Source organism: Felis catus, chromosome B4, assembly GCF_018350175.1.
Source record: "Felis catus isolate Fca126 chromosome B4, F.catus_Fca126_mat1.0, whole genome shotgun sequence".
NCBI classification, from domain to species: Eukaryota; Metazoa; Chordata; class Mammalia; order Carnivora; family Felidae; genus Felis; species Felis catus.
The window spans coordinates 45,532,620-45,551,649 of record NC_058374.1 but is presented as its reverse complement, the minus strand read 5'-3'; the positions used below and the strand labels follow the sequence as shown (position 1 = coordinate 45,551,649).

The 19,030-nt window shown below is 40.1% G+C and overlaps 1 protein-coding gene and 1 pseudogene across 1 annotated transcript; one reads left to right on the top strand and one right to left on the bottom strand.

Moving 5' to 3' along the window:
* The first annotated feature begins 2,128 nt into the window (after positions 1 to 2,128).
* On the top strand, positions 2,129 to 3,067 carry LOC101090025 (taste receptor type 2 member 46-like). Its single transcript, XM_011283776.3, has one exon. The coding sequence runs from the start codon at positions 2,129 to 2,131 to the stop codon at positions 3,026 to 3,028; it is 900 nt and encodes a 299-aa protein (XP_011282078.2). The 3' UTR covers positions 3,029 to 3,067.
* Positions 3,068 to 15,700: 12,633 nt separating this feature from the next.
* Positions 15,701 to 17,533, bottom strand: LOC101089779 (annotated as a pseudogene).
* Between the last annotated feature and the right edge of the window lie 1,497 nt (positions 17,534 to 19,030).

Genomic DNA, 19,030 nt, shown 5'->3' with positions numbered 1-19,030 from the left:
TGCTAGTAGCAAGCTTCGATACCAGGAACTGAAATCCTCCAGATTTGTTCTTTTTAAAAAAATCCTTTTGGCTAAGGGACGCCAGGGTGGTTCAGTCAGTTAAGCATCCGACTTTGGCTCAGGTCATAAACTCGTGAATCATAAATTCGAGCCCTGCATCGGGCTCTGTGCTGACAGCTCAGAGCCTGGAGCCTGTTTCGGATTCTGTGTCTCCCTCTCTCTCTGCCCCTCCCCTGCTCATACTCTGTCTCTCTCTCTCAAAAATAAATAAAACATTAAAAAAAAATCCTTTCAGCTATTCTGGGCACTTTGCATTTCCATATACATTTTAGACATAGTCTTTCACTTTCTGGGAATAGAGCCTGCTAGGATTTGACAGGGATTTCACTGAATATATAGCTCATCTCTTCACCTGAAAAGACTCTGCATCCCAGATCTCAGTTTGGGTGGTCTTCTCTTCTCGCACAGATTTGGGATGAATTTAAAATATAATTTTGGTAATTTATTCTCCTCATCCTGCTTGTTAGAGGAGGACATCTTGCCTTTTCCAATCGGCTACATTCTACTCCTAAATGGAAGTTATCACAGGTTAGCTTTAAAGTATCAAATAACACGGGATCAGAGGACTAAGTAACAACCTTTCCTGCCCTTTCTGTACCAGACAGGCAGGATCGCAGGTAGTAGATAAACTCTTCACAAAGACTGCAGGGAGAGGGTATCATTATTGTCCACATCTTACTGGTGATCATACAGAGGCAGAGAGTGGTTTTAAAGCAGTGTCCAAGATCAAAGATACATGAAGCAGGCAATCTGGGTTTCTCATCCTGGCAGTCCAGCTCAAGATCTTCTGCTAAAAACAATTACTACTATTGGGGCACCTGGGTGGCTCAGTCGGTTAAGTGTCTGACTTCAGTTTAGGTCATGATCAGGTGGTCCGTGGGTTTGAGCCTCACGTCGGGCTCTGTGTTCATAGCTCAGAGCCTGGAGCCTGCTTCCAATTCTGTGCCTCCCTCTCTCTGTCCCTCCCTCGCTCACACTTTGTGTCTGTCTCACTCTCACAAAAATAAATAAACATTAAAAAAAATTAAAAACAATTACTACAAAAACTGAAACTGAATGAAATCCAGGGTAGAGGTTGATTTTAACAGCTGTTAATCTTAAAAAAGAAGTTACGACAAATGAAACAAAATAAAAATGACTATTCACATATGAAAAAAAATCTGGAACTGGCAATGGAAAACATGCGTTCTTTTGAAATGCCCAAAACTATTTACAAAATCTTTGAATGTTTTAACTAAATATTAATACATATTAAATAGACTCAAAAGAGAGACTTTCTCAAAGACCTAAGCATGAAAGATATATTTGATAGCTATTAATAAGGGGTTGAAAAAGCCTACAGGGGGGATTGAACCAGGATGATCTCTGGACACTGACTTTACATTTTGGAAATTATAGAACAGTAATTCCGTCCATGAGATGCATATGTATTTGTGTGTGTGTGTGTGTGTTTATGAGCTTCTAAATAAATAAAGTTATATATAAGTATTAATTATCAGCAACCAGCTTTTGGAGAGAATTGTCTGTCTTTTCTGGATGCTTTTGATAGGAAAAGCTTGAATTCTTCCTATGTACATCTGGCATTAAAAAAGTAATAATAGGTCCATAGCACTGTAGACCGTAGCTATGACCCAGCTCCATGAAATAGCTTGTGGACATTCACTGTTTGTTCTACATACTGGAGTTTTAAATTTTACTATCTAACAACTACAGTTGGTGAACACAAATTATGGAAAAGCTAAACAAGGAAAAAGTTGCAAATAACATGTCCTTATTTGCATGCTAACAAATGTGAACCCAGCTTTCACCTCAACACCAGTTATGAAATAATCCAACCATGGCAAGGACACACAGTGTATGAGTCACTTTAGCCATTTGGGAATAACAAGGGTTTTCATCAGGACAGCACTGAGCTCATCTACTGGCCTACCCTGGTGCTTTCCTGCTTGACATTGGTCACAGAATTTAAAAGAAACGAGAACTTTACTGCACACTTAGGGATCAGGTGCACAACCAGTGACATCAGACATTAGACTTAGATATTTTTTGTTTGTTTTCCTTTCTAGACATGGTAACCGCGCTACCGAGCATTTTTTCCATCGTGGTAATAATAGAATTTCTCCTAGGAAATTTTGCCAATGGCTTCATAGCACTGGTGAACTTCATTGACTGGACCAAGAGACAAAAGATCTCCTCAGTTGATCACATTCTCACTGCTCTGGCTGTCTCCAGAATTGGTTTGCTCTGGGTAATATTAATAAATTGGTATGCAACTTTGTTCAGTCCAGATTTCTATAGCTTAGAAGTAAGAATTATTTTTCAAACTGCCTGGACAGTAAGCAATCATTTTAGCATCTGGCTGGCTACTAGCCTCAGCATATTTTATTTGTTCAAAATAGCCAACTTCTCCAGCCTTATTTTTCTTCGCCTCAAGTGGAGAGTTAAAAGCATAGTTCTTGTGATTCTGTTGGGGTCCTTGTTCTTTTTGGTTTGTCATGTTGTGGCGGTGAGCGTACGTGAGAAAGTGCAAACTGACGTATATGAAGGAAACGGCACTAGGAAGACCAAATTGAGGGACATTTTACAGCTTTCAAATATGACTATATTCACACTAGCAAACTTCATACCCTTTGGTATGTCCCTGACGTCTTTTGTGCTGTTGATCTTTTCCCTCTGGAAACATCTCAAGAGGATGCAGCTCTGTGATAAGGGATCTCAAGATCCCAGCACCAAGGTCCACATAAGAGCCATGCAGACCGTGGTCTCCTTTCTCTTGTTCTTTGCCGGTTACTTCTTTACTCTGACGATCACAATTTGGAGTCCTAATTGGCTGCAGAACGAGTTCGGCTTCCTCCTTTGCCAGGTTATTGGAATCCTATATCCTTCAATCCACTCGTTGATGCTGATTCGGGGAAACAAGAAGCTAAGACAGGCCTTTCTGTCATTTCTGTGGCAGCTGAAGTGCTGACTGAAAGAAACAAAGAGGAGCATCGTGTGTCTTCTAGGAGAAAACCAGTTGATGGAGTCCATAACATTTTATACTTCTTACCTCTTTTGGGGCGCCTGGGTGGCTCAGCCGGTTAGGCGTCTGACTTTGGCTCCGGTCATGATCTTGCGGTTCATAGGTTTGAGCCCTGCATCGGGCTCTGTGCTGATGTCTCAGAGCCTGGAGCCTGCTTCAGATTCTGTGTTTCTGTCTCTCTGACCCTCCCTTGCTCATGCTCTGTCTCTGTCTCTCTCAAAATAAATAAACATTAAGAAAAAGTATACTTCTTACCTCTTTTTCTAATGAGTATATCATGGAGTAATTTCCAAAGGTTTACCTTAGAAAGCCTTTTATTTAAGCATATCACAAAAGTATATGCAGATGTGTTTGTGAAAAATATAAGAAAAATTATATGATTATCATTTCATTAGCTGATTTTTTTCAGGTAAGCAATCTAATTATACGAAATATTGTAAGAAATTCCTCAGGATTATGAAGCAATGTGTATTTCATATGCATATTCTATGTTATTATTTTCTGGTTTAAGAGTTTATAATCTATATTTATGCATTTTTAAGAATGACAACTTAATCTCAGGAAACAATTGCTCTTTTCCATTGTAATTAGATCCATGCATATGTACCACGGTGTGTTTAGATTCTATTGTTTGGATCTTCGGTCTTTTGTATGGTAATGATATTGGATTGTAAATCACAGATTGAGGATGAGTGTTTGGGGTAGGTATTATTCCATCATAAATTTGTCATGGTTAATAGAGAGCCATCAGAGCTTTATTAGAAAAAGATGTACACAATAAAATTCAAGAGTGACACTTACATTTAGAATAAATTTCACATATGTGTATAAGAAACAAAGCTAAAGAATATTAGATTAATACAAGTAGGTAACATCTCAGAGAAAAAAATCAAGTTCTGCAGTAGGGATGAGAAAGAAAAAAATGATCGTGACTTGCTTTCAACGCTTCTATGTTCCCATATGCCACTAGGAAAGTCATTTCTTACGGTTTGTGAATTAAGAAGACCTTTTTGGAAGTTGAGGTCTGATCTCAAATTGTTCAGTTTTCGTCTTTGAATCTCTGAACTGCCAATTATTTTTTCCATCTTGCCACCTAAAAGTTTCTCTTAAGCTTCAAATAACAAGACTCAGCTGTTCCCTGTCTTAAAAATATGTTCATTATAAGAATAGTAAAAAAAATAATATGGGGGCACCTGGGTGGCTCAGTTAGTTAAGCATCTGACTCTCGGTTTCGGTTCAGGTCATGATCTCATTGTTTCATTATTCGAGCCCTGCATCAGGCCCTGTGCTGACAGTGTGGAGCCTGCTTGGGATTCTGACTCTCCCTTTCTCTCTGCCCCTCCCCTGCTCTCTCTCTCTTTCTCAAAACTAAATAAATGTTTAAAAATTATGATACATAATTATCCTTCTGCAGATACTAAAATAGTATTTATTATATGTGTGTAATAAATATCAGGAATATCTTCAATATTTGTTTTATTAGAATCTTGTGGAAATTGATGAAATAATGTGTGGAGATGTTATTAATAACAAATTCTGTTATGAGAAAGAAATGTGTAACCTTGTTCAGGAACTGAATTTACATGTCTGTAATAATTCTTGCATTATGAAATTTTAACATTATCAAAACTCCAATAAATTACTTCTATATCTGATTTATTCATTTGTTTTTAATACTCTGTCTGCCCCAGTAAAATATGAACAATGTAATGTGTAGATCATGTCTATGATGTTTCCTGCTGACTCCTCAGGATATAAAGCTGGCCCATAGAATAGTTGCTCCAAATGATACGCGAATGACCAAAGAAATGGGTGAATAAAGCTATACTATGGCTGGAAAACCAATGAAAACAAAATCCACTACAAAAATCTGCAGGATGCACGGATTTCTTGGCTCTGTTTCTTCACTATTCAGATCGTCTAAATGAAACTGCACACTTTCAGTTCCAATTTCTGTATTAGACTGGGAAGACAAAATGCTGCCACAAATAGGCTCCAAACATAAAAGTGACTCATACATAATGCAGATTTAAATTGCTCTTTTCACAGTACTGATGTGTTTGAGGAGCTCTCTCTATACAGTTATCCAGGGAATCAGACTGATCAAAAGGATTCCATCTTTAACATGTGGTTGGGATCGCCTTGGAGTCATCCCCATTCCTGACGGCCAGGATGAAAGAGGTGTATGGAGAACTGTTCACGGGGAGATTTTGTTGGGACGGGCCTGTAAACGATGCACTCCTATGTAAATGATTTTCACTCCTACGACATTGTTCAGTTTTCGGTCACATTGCCGTAACCGTCTATAAGGGAGGCTGGGAAATATAGCCTCTCTATAGCCCAGAAGGCACGTGAAATGGAATTTAAGACATGTCGCAGGGCACTTAGTACCGTTTCAACCGAAATAGCCAATAAGTTATCGTAAAACAAACAGGTTCCTCCTTTAGAAGCATGGTGTAGCTTGCTTATGTCGCTTGGATAATTTATACATGCTCTTAGATCAGTCTTGAATATCCGTTCTTTTTTTCTATTTCTTCATACACCCTAAAGAGTTCAAGTTCAGCTAAATGTTTCTATCCTCGTAACACCATAAGTGATCATGCACTGTAGCATTTGCAGCTTCCTCGTGTATATTCCCAGTACACGTTGCTTGTAACTTCCGATTTAGCTCTTACAATATTATGCACTAATTATTTATAGTTATTTGCTCTAGAACTTGGGTGTGCTCTTTGAACTATAAATAATTTTATTAAATTATTCCTCTAAATGATATTGAATCAGCAAGCATACTTGATTGGTAGAAGGATCTTATTCAATGAGTGATGAATAATGACTGAGTTATATAAAATTTTTTTCTAGCAATTTCTATTCAAAATCTAAAATATTTGCATTCAAATGAATGGCTCAGGGAAGATGAAAGTAGAAATTAGTGGCAAATAATCTCTCTTCTATTTGCAACCTGACTTCATACCTTGCATGTAGTCATTAACACAAATGGGCATTTTCAGCCAGTACCAACGAAAAGTGGACATTGATTAGCATTTACCCTGGGAATTAGATAGTAGCTGACTATAAATAATAAGAGGGTTATTTAGGAAGCTTTGTATCTCTTCCTAGAACTGTTTGGTTTAGCACCAGGATATGGTATCAATAGAGTGAACTATTCCTTTGCGAAGATCTCTGAAACTATATCACATAGCAGAATTTTGGCTGTCCTTTCTGGAATAATAATGAAAATAGCTATAAATGGATGTCAACCTGCACCTGTCTAACTAGAAGCTGACAGTGAGGCACCACATCAGAAATAGTTTCACGGAAATGTCAGCTGGAATCAGATCTCCTTTCTGATAGGGGCAGCAGAAGTCCTCTCAGGAATGCAGGGAGATGGGTTCATTGGATGGGCAAACGGCACTGAGTGGGTCACAAATGGGAAAGTCTTACCAGCTGATTTCATCCTTTCTAGCTTGGCTATCCTTACCAGTTACCAGAATCACTCAACAGTGGGTCACTGTTTGATTCATTTATGAGGGGGCTGTCTCCACATCCATATGTCACTGGTAAACTAGCTGAAGTGATTACTATTCTTTGGGCACTGATCACTTAGTTACCTGGTTTGCCACCTACCTAAGCATTTCCTGCTTCCTTAAGGTAGCCAAGTTCATCCCACTTCATCTGGCTGAAGTGGAGAGAGAAGAGAATGGGTCTCGTGCTTTTCCTGGAGGCTTTGTTCTTGTAGTCTGGTAACCTCTTAATGCAGGATGAGTCGTGGTGAGTTGTGGTGAGTTGTGGATGATTACCTTTAAAGTACATGAATGTGGCATTAAGACATAAGGAAAACTTTCTGTCTTAAATGGAGTCTGCTTCCTAACTTGACCTAAGTTATCCCTTTCTCCTGTCCCTGACCCCCTTGCTCCTTTTATTTCCGTTCTTGGTGAGACACCGAGAATTTGCAACTCAACCTGATGGGCTTGAGGGACTCCAGCAGAGGTCTGTCAAAGGGGCATGAAAATGGTGACAATCTTCTTCCTCCTCTTCATCATTTACTTATTCCCACTCGAGCAGCAAGTTGGATCTTTCTCAAGGTGCATAGATATCAATCAGGCCAAGATGTTTGTCGTGGTGATTTCAACTATCTTTCCCTCAGGCCGCTCATTCTGATTCAGGGAAACAGCAAGCTGAGACAGATACCTGAGACTACCGTGGCATCTTAAATTCTCTCTGAGAAAACGAATACGTTTAGCTTTATAGGTAAGATTGAAAGCAGTTTCTGTATTCTAAGAGAAAATACCTTCACAGAAAGACCTAGTAGGTTCATTCTGAATTTCAACATTTCTTTGATCAGGTCCCTTCAGATGTGAAAAAGCACTGAAGTTTCCCTTACACCATGCTGTTACCTAATCCTATTTTCTCAAAGTGATCTGATAGAATGTTTGATTAAAGGAAATATCTCTGTACAGTAACATGTGCTGGTAACAAAAGATGCTTTGAGACACAAGGAAGAAATGTTATAAAACTATATAATGGAATATTAACAAATGTATATCATATGCAATGCAATATGAAGGGATATATGTAATCGCAGTCATAGGAAGGGAAAAGAATAACAAAATTTTTTGAACTTCCGATAAATTAAAAATTAGAATAGAAAAAGGATTAGAAAATATAAAATGTTAATATAAGTGTAATTATAGTTTATATAAATATAAAGGTATAAACATTAGTCTGATGTCACTATTTTTTTTTTTTTAACGTTTATTTATTTTTGGGACAGAGAGAGACAGAGCATGAACGGGAGAGGGGCAGAGAGAGAGGAAGACACAGAATCGGAAGCAGGCTCCAGGCTCTGAGCCATCAGCCCAGAGCCCGACGCGGGGCTCGAACTCACGGACCGCGAGATCGTGACCTGGCTGAAGTCGGACGCTTAACCGACTGCGCCACCCAGGCGCCCCTGATGTCACTAATTTTGGAAAGGGTCCGAAGCAATGGGATATTTCACACAGTCTTCATAGGATTATAAACTGGAAACAACCACTTTGTGTGGGAGGGAGGAATTATGTAATCAAAGTGAAGATGCATTTCCTAAGACATATTAATCACACTTCGATTCAAAGCCCCATAATCTTTGGTACTTGTGCACCAGGGTATATATATATGCAAAAATATGCATATTATTATTTTTCTTAATAGCTGAAATTGAGAGGTCATACAAATGTCCATTATGACAAAATGGGTAAATAAATTATGACATACTGATACAAGAGGATACTATACAACAGGGAAAATGAACAAATTGGATCTATGATGTTTTGTAGCTGTTTTTTAGAGCAAAAAAAGACAGTCCTGAAAAGGTAAATTTGTAAAGCATAATACATATTCAGTGTAGTGTTTGGCTATGTTTGTATATATGTAGTGCTACTTTGACTGCTGTAATAAAAGAACCTAGATTTAATCACAGTAGCATGCAAACAAGCAGGTGGTAGAATTTTGCTTGCTAATGATGCTATTAAAATATGAAGGAAAGATTGTATGTTGTATTATTATATAGAGGCTATATATGTGTCCATAGGAAAGTACCATGTTTGTTTTTCCATAATTTTTTCATAGGGCATTTTTCCATAATTTTTAGAAAGAAGTAAAGGAAAAACTAGCAAGCAAATCACCATAAATAGGTTTAGTTTTTAGTTATTCTTGATTAAGTAGTAGGTAAAATGTTTTTTCAAACAAGTCTCGATTCTGAGAACGATACAAGAAGTATCATAAGACCATGCAGAATATTGGTAGCACTATCCCATCACACTGAATTCTGTCACTTGGAAAACTGGATGAAGAAGGACCTATCAGTTAGAGTTCTCCCATTTAGCCACCACCACCACCATCGTTATATATCTCATTTAATGACTTGTATTTGACATGTTTACATACGTAAGTTGGATGACGTCTAAGTAATTTCCTAAAGATCCTGCAGGTAACTTAGTAAATGGCAAAGTTGAAGTTCAGCTGAATACCTTCATAAATTGAGTGTTCTTTAGTTTAGGCGTATTACTTGAGCAAATTATTTACAGTTGCTTTGAAAACCACAGCGTAAACGCACAGAGACCTATTTCTAACATTAGAAGTAAAAGGACTACTGAAAAATGAAGCCTTGTAAGAGGATGGTGTCCTTGTGAGTATGTATTATATTTTGCTTATTTGAGTGGCATTTGGAGATCCAAATTCTGCTTCTTGACTTTCCTCATAAGGACAGCCTCTGGTGATGACCCAGAAGTAGATAAGCTGCCATCCAAGGAAAGCTACTCACATGATAGTCATTACCAGTTCCTTTCAACTTGGAGAATGACTAGACCACGATTTTATCTATTTTGTGACCAAAGTTTGGGATAAGAAGGAATTGTTACCATTTTTCTCTCAACACTACCGAAAAGGAAAACTTTCTTTAAGATCGCAGTATTATGAGTATTTTATTCAGTTTCCCCATAGAAGATACTTTTAGAAGCAGAGCAAGAAATTCTTCTTATCACTAAAACCGTAAGACCGACAAAATGAATAATCAAGACAAAAAATTCAATACACATATTTAACAACCAATTAAGCACAGTGGAATAGAGAATTAGTGAAAGGGAAGATAATATCCAGTATGGAGCATAAAGGGCCAAATAAATGGAAAATCCAGGCTAGTGGGTGGGTAAGACACAGGAAGGTTACTGTCAGAAAGTCTAACACTGTCTGGAGTTCTGGAATATATAAGAGAGAAAACGGGTGGAAAACAATATTGCTGAGTTTCCCCAAAATGAGTAACATGTTTCAATCCATTGATTAAGAAATCACTGAACCCCAGACAAGACAACAAAACCAATCTAACTTACAAACACCACAAGAATCCAAAGATCAAGAGAAAACCTCATAAAGAGCCAGAGGAAAAGAGTAAATTATATTGAAAGAAACAGCCATTTCAATGATTTTTAAATGAACTCTGTATATATCTGGGGACCAGGTACAGTTTGTTCGGTTGTCAGTTTCGGTTGGATATTGCTGGGAAAATTTGATTCCATGAAGTGTCTCCTCCCGGAACCAGTGCACCAGCCTGTTCATGTTCTTGTGGTGCTTGAACAAGAGCAAGACTGGGCTGGACCCAGTGTAGGAGCCATTTCAAGTCTTTACTGTCTCAATCTATGAATTCTCAATTCATCAAAGCAATTTTCCACGATCAAGCTCCAAGCCAACGGGCAAGGTGGTTCCCTCACTGATAGTAGAAGATACTGCAAAATTACTATCCATAGGGTATAGCTACAGTGAGGGTTAAATAATTTCTGGAAAATGAGGTAAGCCACCCTGGTTTACCTTGGGTAAATTATTCAGGCTCCTCCCATGTACCAAAGAGGCTCATTCCTAACTGATCATCCTCCAAAGTCCAATGCAGTTCAATGCAGTTAGAGCATTATTCTTGAATTCTAGGATCTTATAATCTACATCCTGTTTGGCTATGTCTCTTCTTAATTTGGTAATCAAAGAGTTTAAGAGACAAATTATTTACCTGGTAAAGATGTAACACAGAGAGCTGAAATGACAGGATAAGCACAGCAAACAGCCCCGTTCAGATAGAGGAATAATAGAAAACATAGTGAAATTATGGCTCCGAGGAATTTTGAAGTCATGTGTGGAAAATATTTTCATGACCCTTTCCTTTTTAAAAAATTTATTGATTGATTTAAATTTGTTTCCAGCTTTATTGAGATCAAGTTGACAAATAAAATAGTAATATGTTCAAGGTATACAACATGATCTTTTTATATACAAAAGAATTCCCACAATCAAGGAAATGAATAGATTCATCATTTCAAACGGTTACCTTTTCTTTGATGAAAAAGTTTAGGATCTACCTTATTAGCGAAATCAATTACACGATACGGAGTTATCAGTTCTACAGTTGATACATGCTATATTTTATATCCTCAGAACTTGTTCATCTCATAACTGAAAGTTTGCACCATTTTAGCAACCTGTCCTCATTTCCCCCACCCCCAGGCCCTGCCAACCACTTTTCTGCTTTCTGTTTCAAAGGATTTGCCTTTTCTTTTTAGATTCCTCGTAGAAGTGATAGCATATATCATTTACCTTTGTCTGGCTTATTTCACTTAGCATAATGCCCTCAAGGTCCATCTATGTTATGACAATTGGTAGGATTTCTTTCTTTTTAAAGGCAGAATAATATTCCATTGTACATACACTTACCACATTTTCTTTATTCACTGATGTGTTAACAGATGCTTAGGTTATTTCCATACCTTGGCTGTTGTGAATAATGTTGCAGTGAATATAAGGATTTTGTTTCTTTTGGATATATACCCAGAAATGAGAATGCTGAATAATATGGCAGTTCCATTTTTAATTTCTTAAAAAAATTTTTTTAACGTTTTTATTTATTATTGACAGACAGAGAGGCACAGAGCGTGAACAGGGGAGGGGTAGAGAGAGGGGGAGACACAGAATCTGAAGTAGGCTCCAGGCTCTGAGCTGTCAGCACAGAGCCCGACACGGGGCTCAAACTCACCAACTGTGAGATCATGATCTGAGCCAAAGTCGGTGGCTTAACCAACTGAGCCACCCAGGTGCCCCTATTTTTAGTTTCTTGAGGAAACTCCATTCTGTTTTACAGTGGTCTGTTTTCCATAGTGGCTGTACCAGTTTACATTTCTACCAAGTATGTAAGCATTCGTTTTTCTCTATATTCTTTCCAGAACTTATCTATTGTCACTTTTTAAAGTTTATTTATTTTGAGAGAGAGAGAGCACTCGTGTGCTCACACACATGGAAGGAACAGAGAGAGAGGGGGAGAGAGAGAGAATCCCAAGGAGGCTCCGTGCTGATGTGAGGCTTGAACTCATAAACTGTGAGGTCATAACCTGAGCCAAAAGTGAGTCAGATGCTTAACAACTGAGCCACTCGGGCACCCCTCTTGTGATTTTGATAACACTTCTAACAGGTGTGAGGTGATATCTCATTGCGGTTTTGATATGAATTTCCCTATTGATTAGTGATGTTGAGCACCTTTTCAACCTGTTAAAATGGACCTGTTGGCCATTTGTATGTCTTCTTTGGGAAAAAAAAAAAAAGGTTTATTCAAGAGCTTTTCACATTTTAAAAACCAGATTATTGATTTGTATGAGTGCCGTGGATATTTTTGATATTAACTTCTCATCAGATCTGTGACTTCTCTCATTTCATAGGTTGCCTTTTCATTTGTTGATAGACTCCTCTGCTGTACAGGAGAGTTTTAGTTTTAGATAGTCTCACTTGTTTCTTTTTGTCTCTGTTGCCTTTGTTTGGTCCCAAATCCAAAAAATCATTTTGCTAAGACCACTGTCAAGGAGCTTATTCTCGATAGTTTTTTTTTTTTTTCCCTCTAGGAGTTTTATGGTTTCAGAGTTATGTTCAATATTTAAGCCATTTTGGGTTAGTTTTTATGTATGGTGTTAGATTGGAGTCTAATTTTATTCTTTTGCGTGGAAATATCCTGTTTTTCCCACACCATTTGTTGAAGAGACTTTCCTTGCCACATTGTATATTCTTGGTGCCATTGTCCCCAATTAATTCTCCATAGATACATGGGTTCCTTTCTGTGCTCACTATTCTGTTCTGTTGATCTATGTGTGTGTTTTCGTGTCAATATCATTCTATTTTGATTACTATCATTTTCTAATCATGTTCATTCCAAGCCCTTGACCACCGAGCCAAACCATTGGGCATAGCCAGTGAATGAGTATATAATTGAATATCTGTCCATTTCTCCTTCCAAGCAAAGGTATACATAATCAGATACATTGCTTGGACTCTTCTCACTGGGAGGGTTTCTTTCACTGCAGTCCTTTAGGGATATCCAAGAAAAGGGTTGTAGTGTCACAGGTGTCCACTTTTGGGTGGTACCTGCACATCAGATAGAATCATTGGTAAGCCAAGCCCAAGTCCTTTCTTCCTCTGGCATCTGATCAGAGAGAACTCCCTACGAGGCCAGAGGGGGAAGCTGGGAGACAGAGGGAGTGTAGCAGAGTGGGGACCATGGGCATTGGCCACTTTTTCCTGTAACTTACTTGTGCCTTTGGGACCTGCTTAGGCCCTGTATCACATATATATCACTTCCATAATATGATGAGTGTCACTGTCCATGGCCAAATTTATGGCCCAGTGGGTCAGATAACACCCATTCATGATGGGAAGCTCAGGTCACATGGTAACTTGGTCGCTCATGGTTAAGCATTCAGTCTGTACTAAGGCCCAGTGGCAGGCCCAGAATTGTTTCTCAGGGCTTACACTATTTCCTCCTATAGGGGACTTTCTAAGGCTCCAAATGGCATCTTATCTTCCCCTGCCACTTCATATAAGAGACTTTATAATCTATTTTATTAACATTCCTAGAGGTAGGTAAACATTTCATACCCATACGAACAAGCAGAGGCTTGTGTCAATTGCAAACAGAGACAGAGGGCTTGTTTCTTGGTACAACATCAGCCCCAGGACAGAATAGATACAGAACACACAAGTTCACTAGCACAGATCTCAAATTCACTAATACAGATATTCTCCTCTCCTTTATGCAAGATACATTCTTGCATAAACAGACAAAACAGATAGATTAAAAAAAAAAACCTAGCAAACCAAACTGTGGAACCTGTCTCACCCGAGAGAAGAAAGATCTTCTGTATCAAATAGACCAACACACCAAATTCTGAATCACTGTCACTGTACTCACTTGTGAGTTCTGTGCAACAGATGACCGGAAACTTGGTGGCCTGGATTTAAAAAACCACATGTACACACATTTATTATGTCACAGTGTTTTGGAGTCAGGAGTCTGGGCAAAGCGTAGCTGTGTTCTCCGCTTCAAGATCTCACCAAGGTGAAATCAACATTTTGACGATACTGTGTCCTCATCTCCAGGCTTGACTGGAGAAGACTCCACTTCCAAGTCCATTCATGTTGTTGGCAGAATACCTTTTTCTTGTGGCCCTTTCCGTAAGCACTTCATCACATGGCTGCTTACTTCTTGGAGGCCAGCAAGAGTGTCTCACTCAAGGGAGGCCCAGATAGTCTTTTGAAGCTTAATCTGATGACACCGGGCCCATAAAGGATAGTGTCCTTTTCAATCAACTCAAAATCAGTTGATCTGGGAATCTTAAGTATCCACAACATCTCTTTATGCTTGCCGTATTCTGCAGGCTAGAAATAAGTCACACACTTAAAGCCACACTCAAAAGGAGGGAATTATGCAGGATGCGAACGGGGAAGAGAAATCATGGGGGCCATGTAAGGATCTGCCCACCACGGCTGCCACAAATAAGGAGTAACATATTGGCAGAGCACAAATTGGAACCAGAACCAAATTCGGCCAACATTCAGAATCGTAAATAAGAACACAGATTCAGGAAGAAAAGAGAAATATAGAGTTGTTGGAAATCCAATTCTATTGCCACTCAGGAATTAGGGCCTGGACAAGACACGCCTGGGCTTGAAGAGCCCAAAGCAGACTTTCTTCGGGTCACGTGGTATAGCTCACTGGCTGTAGCCCGTGAGTCCACTTGGGCGCCCACTGGCCATGATGAGTCAAAATTTAACTTTTAAAAAGTTGAAAGCACGAGGCACCTACAACTATAAAGGTGGAATGACTTATTTAACTCATGGATGGAAAAAAACAGCAGATGGTAAGGCTTGATTCCCTATCTCTGACTTTTTGTCTGGAGTCAGATTCCTCCCGCATGAGAAGCGCCCTTTATGTATTTATTTATTTATTTTTTAACATTTCCAAAAATATTTACGGAGAGTTCTTTCGTTTGGGAGACAACGACAAAATGAAATGAGCGACGTAATAGTATTTTTAGAACGGCACAGTGGTAGCAAAAAATCAAACCAGGAACATGAAATGGACAAAAACAGAGGATCCTTTCTCTAGGGCTGACGTGAGTCCAAGAGAGCCAGAAGCACTGCCACATTTAAAATTTAACCATGTCACAAATATCTGCACGCACTGAGCAAATAACCCTTCTTCACGTAGCCTTAAGTTGCACGCCTGATGCAATACACCAATTAATTTTTTAAAAAGTTCATTACCAAGTTGACTGTATAAAATACAAAACAGAATGCATATACACAAAATGCTGCTGTTTAAGAAAATAATGGGGGGGGGCCACCTGGGTGGCTCAGTCTGTTAAGTGTCCAACTTTGGCTCAGGTCACGATCTCATAGCTCCTGAGATTAAGCACCCCCCCACACCCCCCGCGGCCCCCCACCCCCCAGCCCACCTCGGGATCTGAGCTGGAAGCTGGAGACTGGTTCAGATTCTGTGTCTCCCTCTCTCTCAAAAATAAACAAACAAACAAACAAAAAAACACATTAAAAAAAATAACGGGATCGAGTTCTAGAATAAAATAATTTGGTACCAAAAAAGGATATTGCACTCAGATCACTTAAAAAAAAATTTTTTTTTAAAGGATATTGAAATGTCTTGGTTCAGAAGAATAACTATCAAGTGTTTGCTTTAACACCATTGGCAAGTGTCTTGCCGGCCGAACACCAGTTGGCAGATGGACAGTGTCTCGCTTTCCCCCCCTCCCAGAAGCTTCGTGAAAGTCATCGCTGAGACGCATACTTAGAAGCCTAGTCCGGTGGGCCGTGCACTGGCTGGGCAGCCGGAGGCTGTGGCATCAATCCAGATGTGCTTTTAGGCTGGGTGTGGAAACAAGGTCACCCGGGATGAGGCCGCTCGGCCTTCAGGGAAGAATAGCCAGGGGAAGGGTCTGGAATAGGTGCCAAGTGTAGCCTCTGCGTAGCGGAACCAACTTCTTTTTTTTTTCAGAAAGGAGGGCATATAGTTTCATTAGTCCACTAGAAGTAGTAGTATTGAATGTATTTTGCTGAATGTGTTTTGCAGAATACTGAATGTATTTTGCTGATAACGGATAACTGTTCCTGAAGATTTTCCGTACAAATCAGAAGTAGACCGCGTTTTCGATGAAATAAAACCCTTGCCTGGATTTGGAAGTATGCCGCTTCTTAGATTTATCCCAGGCGTGGATCCAGATGGCTTCAAGTAGTGCTGCTTGGCATTGGATCTCAGGGCTGCTGTGTCTCATCTCTGACAGGAGGTCTGGGTAGGGGGTGCCACTTCCAGTACCGGGGCGCAGAGGGCTTCAGGTCCAAACCACTCTCAGTTCTGCAGAGGGTCTCTCTTCACTCTGTCTCTTCCTGTTTTTCAGGGCAATCCTGGTGAGCGATAGACTGTAATCTAAGTCATCCAACCGAGTCAACCCAGTCATCAGATTCCTTTGTTGACCAGGAGGCAAGACACACCTTCTCCTACTCTTTGGCTTGATCTCACCATTTTTGTGTTCCAGGCCAGCTCGTATTTTCGACTGGGGATTCTTGGTATGGAGGGACAGGAAGAGCAACGGGCTTGGCTTGTCCACCAGAAGGTGGTTCGAGTGATCCGGCCTGGGAGCCTCTGCTTTGTGGGGGGTACATGAAATGCCAAGAAGGCTGGAGGGCTTGATGCTGCCTTGAAGAAATCTGTGCACTTGGCTTGGGTGGGATCTGGGTAGCGTGGACAGGCTTCATGTGAGAAGGTGGGCCTACCTTTTCCAGGACATCCTTCTGTGGTTTTCCCGAATCCCGAAGGCTCCATGCGATGTAGCCCAGTGAATGCCTGGTCCGCAAGTAAGGCTGTTGAAGGGCCTGACTTAGCTGTTGGCTGTTTCTTGGGATCCCCCTGCAGCTTGTCTCTCAGGAGTTGAACGGCTTTGCCGCTAGCATTTGGAATCAAGGTCTTTAAGTTATTGGGTACCTTCTGGGGCCAGTGGAAGTCCATCGCACTTGGAAGTTGGTAGCCTTCGGGCCCGTTGGTCTTTTTCCGGGTCCCCAACAGTTGGCAAGTTTTGAAAATTGTGTTGATTTCACTGGCCCCAGCGAAGAGTGGCCTGAGGGTGCACACTTCTGCCATGAGGCAGCCCACAGCCCAGATGTCAATGGAGGAGCACAACTGGTAGACCTCAGGAGCACTTCTGGAGCCCTGTACCTTCTGGTAGATACATAGTCTGTGTATGGAGGTCTTGATCGGATTTCTCCTGCCAACCTGAAGTCTGTATTTTCACAAGTTCTGGGCTGGTGCAGAGAAAGTTCTCAGGCTTTAAGTCCTGCTGGAAGAAGCCATGTTTGTGAAGAAACACAAGTCCTTGTAATATCTGATACATGATATTCCTTATAGCTGATTCAGGAAACCACTTATTTCTTTCTTTAATGAGCTGGTAAAGCTACTCCTTCATGTCCTCGAAGATAAAATAAAGATGATCATTTTCCCTGATAACTTCTTTCCATTTAACTACATTGGCATGGTTGAGCTTTTTTGAAGACTTAACCTCTTAAAGGTTCATGCATTCCTCCCTCCCAGGAATAAAACTTTCTTTTCATTTTTTTAAAAATGTTTATTTATTTTTGAGAGAGACAGAGACAGAAAGCGAGTGGGTTGGGGCAGAGAGAGAGGGAGGCACAGAATCCAAAGCAAGCTCCAGGCTCCGGGCTGTCAGCACAGAGCCCAATGCAGGGCTCGAACTCACAAACCGTGAGATCATGACCTGAGCCGAAGTTGGACGCTCAACTGACTGAGCCACCCAGGAGCCCCATCTTTTCATTTTTTAAAAAGCAATCAGCTCGGGGCACCTGGGTGGTTCAGTTGGTTAAGCAGGTTTATCACATCTTCTTTTGTTAAGGGTCTTTCAAAGTCTTTTGCTTATTTTCCTTAAATTGAGATGTTTGTTTTCTTAGTATTGAGTTGCAACAATGTTTAGTGTATACACATATATTTAAAAAACAGTCCTTGGTTACATCTATATTATATATATTTCTCCCATTTTATGGCCAACATTTTGATTTTCTTGATAGTGCCTTTTCATTCATCACTTTTATTCTTTTTTGTTTAGCTTTTCGCGTGTGTGTGTTCATGTGATTGTGCATGTATATGTTCTAGCTAAGAAATTCCAAAGTCACAGAAATAGAATCCAAATTTCTTCTAGAATCATTATTATCTTTTTTTTTAAGATTTAAAAAAATTAAAAAAAATTTGTTTTTAACGTTTATTCATTTTTTGAGAGACAGAGAGGGACAGAGCATGAGAAGGAAAGGGGCAGAGAGAGGGAGACAGAGAATCCAAAGCAGGGTCCAGGCCATGAGCTGACAGCACAGGGCCCGACGCAGGGCTCGAACTCACAAACTGCGAGATCACGACCTGAGCCGAAGTCAGATGCTCAACCAACTGAGCCACGTAGGCGCCCCTAAAATTTTTTTTTAATGTTTATTTTTGAGAGAGAGAGAGAGACAGAGAGCGAGTGGGGGAAGGGCAGAAAGAGAGGGAGACACAGAATCTGAAGCAAGCTCCAGGCGCTGAGCTGTCAGCATGGAGCCCCACGCAGGGCTTGAACTCACGAACCATGAGATCATGACCTGAGCAGAAGTCGGATGCTCAACAGGCCGAGCCAGCCAGGTGCCCCTATCTTTTATATTTAAATCTAAGATCACCTCACATTAATTTTTTATATGGTGAGAGGTAAAAATCAAAGTTCATTTTTTTATACTGTTATTCAGTTTTCCAGCATCATTTGTTAAAGAGAATTTTATTTCTCATGAAATGGTTTTGGTTCCCTTGTCAAAATGAACTGACCATGCATGTGTGGGTCTATCACGAGATACTATTTTCTTTCTTTTTTTTTTTTTTTCAACGTTTATTTATTTTTGGGACAGAGAAAGACAGAGCATGAACGGGGGAGGGGCAGAGAGAGAGGGAGACACAGAATCGGAAACAGGCTCCAGCCTCTGAGCCATCAGCCCAGAGCCCGACGCGGGGCTCGAGCTCCCGGACCGCGAGACCGTGAGCTGGCTGAAGTCGGAGGCTTAACCGACTGCGCCACCCAG

Excerpts from the sequence above, each read along its gene's own strand:
- LOC101090025 (XM_011283776.3), top strand. The coding sequence starts at position 2,129 with ATGGTAACCGCGCTACCGAGCATTTTTTCCATCGTGGTAATAATAGAA.